This window comes from Arachis hypogaea, chromosome 4 (genome assembly GCF_003086295.3).
Source record: "Arachis hypogaea cultivar Tifrunner chromosome 4, arahy.Tifrunner.gnm2.J5K5, whole genome shotgun sequence".
In the NCBI taxonomy this organism is placed as follows: Eukaryota; Viridiplantae; Streptophyta; class Magnoliopsida; order Fabales; family Fabaceae; genus Arachis; species Arachis hypogaea.
In genome coordinates this window covers 100,999,836-101,008,113 of record NC_092039.1, presented here as the reverse complement: position 1 = coordinate 101,008,113, position 8,278 = coordinate 100,999,836, and the positions used below count along the sequence as shown (strand labels likewise).

Below are 8,278 nucleotides of genomic sequence, written 5' to 3'. Positions count from 1 at the left end.
CTAAATTAAAACCTCTGAATGTTGACAGGACACTGAATTCTTATAATTGTGAAGATTGCTACCTGTCTTCGGAAGGTTTGTCTGTGAGGCTACGTTATCCAGAGTTGGGATTTGCTCCAACTGGTTGGAACTGTCTGTCTTAAAGATCTCTTGGAGATTGCCTTATGGACCAGGTTGAGGAAGTTTCCGATTACCTGATAACTTTACATAATTATTTAAGTAATTTTCTTCTTGTAGAAAATAAAGATGATTCTTCTGATGAAGTGGGATCACATAGGGTTAGTAGTTCTTATAATTATCATTGTATCAGCTCGATTTCTTCAGTCGAGTCTTGTCATGATTTAGATATTTCTTCTATAAGTAATGATAGTGGTGCTTCAAGTCCAATGGCTAATTTAATAGTAGAAGCACATTGTAATGAAAGTCGAAGGGATATTAATAAAGTAAATAAACCCGTTTGTTCTATTTCTAATGACTTTGTTGATTTCACCTTTGACTGCATCTATGATTTGGAACCTTTGAGTTTCGAGAAACATTATGTAAAAGATGAGGAGCAGTTTAAGTGATTTGAATCTCAGGATCCCTTAGAAGAAATTAATTTGGGAACTGCTGAGGATGTTCGAATTACATATATTTGCAAGGGTCTTGCTAATCCTTTTCGACCTGAACTTTTTCATCTTTTACATGAGTTTAAAGATTGTTTTGCTTGGGATTATCATGAGATGTCCGGTCTCGATCGTTCCCTTATGGAACATCGATTAGTATTAAAACCAAATGCTAGACCTGTGAAGCAAACTCCACCACGTTTTGCTCTAGAAATCAATGAAAAGATTAAAGAAGAAATATAACGCTTGACTAAAGCAAAATTTATTCGAAGTGCACGTTATGTTGAGTGGGTTTCAAATATTATTCCTGTAGTGAAGAAAAACGGGAAGTTGAGGGTATGTATTAATTTTTGAGATTTATTTCGAATCTTTCTGATCGAACCCGAGTATTTTCACCTTTGGTAAAATTAAAGAATGATTCGCAGTTCGAATGGACGAATGAACATTAATTAGCATTCGATTCAATTAAAGATTATTTAAGGCTCCGATCATGGTGAATGTTTGTTCGCATGAGCCCTTGAAATTATACATTGCAGCATCTAAAAACACAATTGGGTGCATGTTAGTCCAAGATGATGAAAATGGACATGAGCGGGCTATTTATTAGCTTAGCCGAGTTCTAACTGATATCGAAATAAGGTATTTCCCGATAGAGAAGCTATGTTTATCTTTATATTATGCTTGTATGAAACTTAAATGTTATATGGTGGCTAAATTGGTGAAGGTTATAACACAAATTAATCTCATCAAATATATGTTAAGTTTTCCAATGTTACGGGGACGTCTAAGGAAATAGATGCTGGCATTAACAGAGTTTGATTTACAATACGTCCCAGCCAAGGCTGTAAAAGGGCAGGTCATTACAGATTTTCTTGTGGGTAATTTGAATAATCTAAATAACCAGGGGCAAATGTAATTGATATCGAGGTCGATTATTGGAAGTTATATTTTGAAGATCGAAACATAAGGATGGTGCAGGAGTTGGAATTCTTATTATCTCACCAGAAGGAATTCCATCAGAATTCTTGTTTGAACTAAAATATCCATGTTCGAATAATGTGGCAGAGTACGAAACTTTGATTTTGGGTCTTGAAATATTAATTAGTAACGGGGATTTAGAAGTTCAAATATTTGGGGATTCTCAGTTGGTTTTAAAGCAGTTATCAAAGGAATTTAAATGCAATAATGAGAAGTTGCAAACATATTTAACAACTGCTTGGGAATTGTTAACTTCCTTTCGAAAAGTTTCTTTGGTTCAAATCCCCAGGGTCCATAATGAAATTGCTAATGAAAGAGAAGTTTTGTGTATAGATGAATGGAAAGATACTGATTGGAGAAAGCCTATTGCTCAGTATTTAAAGAATTCCAATATTCCAGTTGGTAGAAAGATGAAATTGCAAGCAATAAATTTTGTCTTGATGGCTGATGAGTTGTATAAGAAAGGGATCGATGAGAGTTTGTCGAGATATTTAGGCCAAGAAGATCAAAACATTGCCTTGGGTGAAGTTCGTAATGGGATATGTGGGGCCCATCAAGCTGAAAAAAGATGAAATGGGTGTTATATCGCAACCATGTGTATTGGCCCACTATGATAAATGATTGTATCGATTATGTAAAGGCATGTCAGGTTTGCCAGAAACACAGTTCGATACAGTAGATTCCGGCAGCCAAGTTGCATTCAATAATCAAACCATGACCATTCAGAGGTTGAGCTTTGGATTTGATTGGGTTGATTCACCCTCCTTCATCAAAACAATATAAGTTTATCTTGGTGGCAATTGATTATTTCACAAAGTGGGTTGAAGCAATTCCCCTAAAAGAAGTTGGTCAAAGTGAAATAATAGACTTCATCGAGGAACATATTATCCATCGATTTGGTATTCCTCAAACATTAAGTACTGATCAAGGAACTATGTTTACTGGTCAACGAATTAAAAATTTTGCAACCTCGAGGAGTATCAATATGATTACCTCAACCCCTTATTATGCGCAGGTTAATGGGCAAGTAAAGACAGCAAATAAAATCTTAATAAGTTTGATAAAAAAGCATATCAGGAACAAATGTCGAACGTGGCACAAGACTTTAAGCTAGGTTTTATGAGCTTATCGAAATTCACCAAGGGGGTCAACGAATACTTCACCCTATAAATTAGTTTATGGCCATAATGCAGTGCTACCATTAGAAATTAATTTGAATACTTTGAGGATATCAAAGCAACATGATTTGCCAGTTGATGATTATTGAAATTCAATGTTTGATGAATTGAATAAATTAGATTCAGAACGAATCCTGACACTTGATAATATGATTCGACAAAAAGAAAGTATTGCTCGAAGCTATAATCGTCGAATAAGAGAGAAGTATTTTAGTATAGGTGAGTTGATTTTGAAAGTAATTTTGCCAATGGAAAAGAAATCGAAATTTCTTGGCAAATGGTCCCATACTTGGGAAGGCCCTTTTCAGGTAGTAGGGTCATATTCTGGAAATGCATATCAGATCAAGGATATCGAGTCAGGAAAAATAATTGATTTGATCAATGGAAAGTACTTGAAATAGTATTACTATTGGTTAAATTAAAGTCAAACATGCATAAGTCTAGAAAAGAAAATCATTACAAAAAGTAAAGCCTGAAGTAGAGAAATTCAAGATGCCAGAAGTTTTGCCAAGTCTTAACGCAGCTTTGCCCTTTTGTTGTCCAAAGCTGTAAGTGCCTCGATCTGCTTAAACTTGTCGAATTGGACTATCTCAAGTTGTTTCTCATATTCTTCTTGCTTAGTCTCAATCAAAATAATCTCTTGGATGAGATGTTGTTGTTTCTGTTGGGCAGTAGTCAGAGGTGTGGCTATGTCAGTTCGTCTTTGGCGTACTTTTGCAAGCTTTTCATTAATTTGAGCTAACTCTGTTTCAAGTCTTGCTTCTTCTTTATCATAAAAAGTTTGAATAGAGATAGCACGAGAGATGCTTAGATCGAATTCCTCACGGGAAGCTTTGATTGGTTGAAGGGTTGTAGTGCAATTTGATGAGCGGATAATTTATATGCTTTTTGGTATTATTTTTACATAGTTTTTAGTATGATTTAGTTAGTTTTTAGTATATTTTTATTAGTTTTTAAGCAAAATTTACATTTCTGGGCTTTACTATGAGTTTGTGTATTTTTTTGTGATTTCAGGTATTTTCTGGCTGAAATTGAGGGACCTGATTATAAATCTGATTCAGAGGCTGACAAAGGACTACTGATGCTGATGGATTCTGACCTCCCTGCACTCGAAATGGATTTTTTGGACTATAGAAATCCAAATGGCGCGTTCTCAACTTCGTTGGAAAGTAGACATCCAGGGCTTTCCAGCAATAGATAATAGTCCATACTTTGCCCGAGTTTAGATGACGCAAACTTGCGTTTAACGCCAGCTTTCTGCCCTATTCTGGCGTTAAACGCCAGAAACAAGTTGCAAAGCAGAGTTAAACACCAGAAACAAGCTACAAACTGGCATTTAACTCCAAGGAAGACCTCTACACATAAAAGCTTTAATGCTCAGTCCAAGCACACACCAAGTAGGCCCGGAAGTGAATTTCTGCATCATTTACTCATTTATGTAACCCTAATAACTAGTTTAGTATAAATAGGACTTTTTACTATTCTATTTACATCTTGGATCTTACATCTTTGATCAGTTTTATGCTATCTTAGACTTTTATGGGGGCTGGCCATTCGGCCATGCCTGGACTATTATCACTTATGTATTTTCAACGGTGGAGTTTCTACACACCATAGATTAAGGTGTGGAGCTCTGCTGTTCCTCGAGTATTAATGCAAAGTACTACTGTTTTCTATTCAATTCATGCTTATTCTTATTCTAAGATATTCATTCACACACAAGAACATGATGAATGTGATGATTATGTGACACTCATCACCATTCTCACTTATGAACGCGTGATTGACAACCACTTCTGTTCTACATGAAGACAAGCTTGAATGTATATCTCTTGGGTTTCTAATCAACGATTCACATCGACTCCCCTCTGACAATGGGGCATCTGAATATGATATTGGAACCTTCGTGGTATAAGCTAGAATCAATTGGCAGCATTCTTGAGATCCGGAAAGTCTAAACCTTGTCTATGGTATTCTGAGTAGGATCTGGGAAGGGATGACTGTGACGAGCTTCAAACTCGCGACTGTAGGGTGTGGTGATAGTCGCAAAAGAATAGTAAATCCTATTCCTACACGATCGAGAACCAACAGCTGATTAGCCATATGATATCTGTGCATGGTATTTTTCATCCGAAACGAGCAATCCGACAGTTGATTAGCCGTACAGAAACCGTAGAGGACCATTTTCACTGAGAGGACGAGAGGTAGCCATTGACAATGGTGACACCCAATATACAGCTTGCGATAGAAAGGAGTATGAAGGATTGGATGAAGGCAGTAGGAAAGCAGAGATTCAGAAGGGATAAAGCATCTCCATATACTTATCTGAAATTCCCACCAATGAATTACATAAGTATCTATATCTTTATTTTATGTTTTATTTATCTTTTAAATTATTAAAACTCCATAACCATTTGAATCGACATGACTGAGTTTTACAAGGTGACCATAGCTTGCTTCAAGCCGACAATCTCCATGGGATCGACCCTTACTCATGTAAGGTTTATTACTTGGACGACCCAGTGCACTTGCTGGTTAGTTGTGCGAAGTTGTGACAAAGAGTTGAGATTACAATTGTGCGTACCAAGTTATTGGCACCATTGAGATCACAATTTCGTGCACCAAGTTTTTGGCGCCGTTTCCGGGGATTGTTCGACTTTGGACAACTGACGGTTCATCTTGTTGCTCAGATTATGTAATTTTCTTTTCAAAAAGTTTTCAAAAATCTTTCAAAAAATTGTTTTTATGTGTTTGCATTTTTCCAAAAATAATTTTCAAAAAAATCCAAAAAATTTATAAAATCATAAAATAAAAAATAATTTTGTGTTTCTTGTTTGAGTCTAGTATCAATTTTTGAGTTTGGTGTCAATTGCATCTTTTCAATTTTCTAAAAATTTTCAAAAAAATTCATGCATGTGTTCTTCATGATCTTCAAGTTGTTCTTAACAAGTCTTCTTGTTTGGTCTTCATATTTTCTTGTTTTGTGTCTTTTGTTATTTTTCATATGCATTTTTGCATTCATAGTGTCTAAACATGAAAAATCTCTAAGTTTGGTGTCTTGCATGTTTTTCTTTTCTTACAAATTTTTCAAAAATAAGTTCTTGATGTTCATCATGATGTTCAAGGTGTTCTTGGTGTTCATCTTGACATTCATAGTGTTCTTGCATGTTTTCTTTACTTTGATCTTAAATTTACATGTGTTGAGTCATTTAGTTGTTTTTCTCTTTCCTCATTTAAATTCAAAAAAATCAAAAAAATATCTTTTCCTTATTTTACTCATAAATTTCAAAATCTTTGGGTTGTCAAAAATTTTTAAAATTAGTTGTTTCTTATATTAGTCAAGTCAAGATTTCATTTTTAAAAATCTTATCTTTTCAAATCTTTTTCAAAAATAAAATCTTTTTTATTTTTTCCTTAATATCTTCGAAAATTTTAAAAATTGATTTTCAAAATTTTTTTCTTAATTTCATTTCAAAATTTCGAAAACTTTACTAACAACTAATGTGATTGATTCAAAAATTTGAAATTTGTTACTTTCTAGAATCATATCTTTTAGTTTCTTGTTAGTCAACTAATCAATTTTAATTTTAAAAATAAAATCTTTCTAAATTTCTTTTTCAAATCTTTTTCAAAATAAATTTCAATCATATCTTTTTTTATCATATCTTTTCAATCATATCTTTTTCAATCAAATCTTTTTCAATCATATCTTTTTCAAAAATTTGATTTCAAAAAATCTTTTTCTAACTTTCTATCTTTTCAAAATTGATTTTCAAATCTCTTTCAACTAACTAATTGTCTTTTTTTTTGTTTTACTATTTCTTATCTTTTTCAAAACCACCTAACTACTTTTCTCTCTCTAATTTTTGAAAACCACCTTCCTCTTTTTCAAAATTCTTTTATTTAACTAATTGTTTCAAATTTTAATTTCAATTTTATTTCTTTTCTTAATTTTCAAAAATCACTAACCATTTTTCAAAAACAATTTTCGAAAACCCTCTCTCTTATCTTCTTCTATTTATTTATTTAATCACTAACACTCTTCTTTTCTTCTTATAATTCGAACCCTCTCTTCCTCTCTGTGTTCAAATTCTTCTGTTCTCCTTCTCCTATTCTTATCTTCTTCTACTCACATAAAGGAATCTCTATACTGTGACATAGAGGATTCCTCTTCTTTTCTTTGTTCTCTTCTTTTTCACATGAGCAGGAGCAAGGATAAGAAAATTCTTGTTGAACCTGATCCGGAACCTGAAAGAACTCTGAAGAGGAAGTTAAGAGAAGCTAAAACACAACACTCTAAATAGGACTTTACTGAAATTTTTGAAAAAAAAAATAGAGATGGCCGAACCCAATAACAATGGTGGAAGTGCAAGGAAGATGCTTGGTGACTTTACTGCGCCAAATTTCAACCTCCATGGAAGAAGCATCTCAATCCCCGCCATTGGAGTAAACAATTTTGAGCTAAAGCCTCAATTAGTTTCTCTGATGCAACAGAATTACAAGTTTCATGGACTTCCATCCGAAGATCCTTTTCAGTTCTTAACTGAATTCTTGCAGATCTGTGATACTGTTAAGACCAATGGGGTTGATCCGGAGGTCTACAGGCTTATGCTTTTCCCTTTTTCTGTAAGAGACAGAGCTAGAATATGGTTGGACTCTCAACCTAAAGATAGCCTGAACTCTTGGGATAAGCTGGTCACAGCTTTCTTAGCCAAGTTCTTTCCTCCTCAAAAGCTGAGCAAGCTTAGAGTGGATGTTCAAACCTTCAGACAAAAAGAAGGTGAATCCTTCTATGAAGCCTGGGAAAGATACAAACAACTGACCAAAAAGTGTCCTTTTGACATGCTTTCAGAATGGACCATCTTGGATATATTCTATGATGGTCTGTCTGAATTGTCTAAGATGTCATTGGACCATTCTACAGGTGGATCTGATGTGTGGAAAACGATCCAACACAAAACTCACCGGCAAGTGTACCGGGTCGCATCAAGTAATAATAACTCACATGAGTGAGGTCGATCCCACAGGGATTGAAGGATTGAGCAATTTTAGTTTAGTGGTTGATTTAGTCAAGCGAATCAAGTTTTGGTTGAGTGGGTTGTATTTAACAGAAGATAAATTGCTTGAAATGTAAAGGGAGAAGGGAAATTGCAGTAAATTAAAGAACAGGAAAGTAAAATAGACTGAATCTTAAAGAACAAGAAATTAAATGACTGAAACTTAAAGTGCAAGAAATGTAAATTGCAGTAACTTAAATGACAAGAAATGTAAATTGCTTGAATGTAAAAGGGATTTGAGGACTGGGATTGCAGAATCTAAACAAAGAGAAAGTAAATTGCAACAATTAAGAGAGCAGAAATTGAATCAGAAGCAATGAGAATTCAAACAGAAAGGAAATAAAGTGCAGCAGAGGTTCACAGAAGAACCAAAAGTAAATTGGAATCTCAGGTCTCCAGAGACTAGGTAGCAAAGCCTAGATCTCAATTGCCTTCCCAGATCCAAGCTCACAAAGCAATT

At 34.3% G+C, this 8,278-nt stretch overlaps 1 protein-coding gene and 1 non-coding gene across 2 annotated transcripts; one reads left to right on the top strand and one right to left on the bottom strand.

The window, feature by feature from the left end:
- Positions 1 to 1,401: 1,401 nt before the first annotated feature.
- Positions 1,402 to 2,155, top strand: LOC140184189 (uncharacterized). The gene is made up of 2 exons (XM_072234492.1): positions 1,402 to 1,483; positions 1,671 to 2,155. The coding sequence occupies exons 1-2, from the start codon at positions 1,402 to 1,404 to the stop codon at positions 2,153 to 2,155; spliced, it is 567 nt and encodes a 188-aa protein (XP_072090593.1).
- Positions 2,156 to 7,501: 5,346 nt separating this feature from the next.
- On the bottom strand, positions 7,502 to 7,609 carry LOC112798912 (small nucleolar RNA R71). The gene has a single exon (XR_003200508.1). It is a non-coding gene; the product is annotated as a small nucleolar RNA R71 (small nucleolar RNA).
- Positions 7,610 to 8,278: the final 669 nt, after the last annotated feature.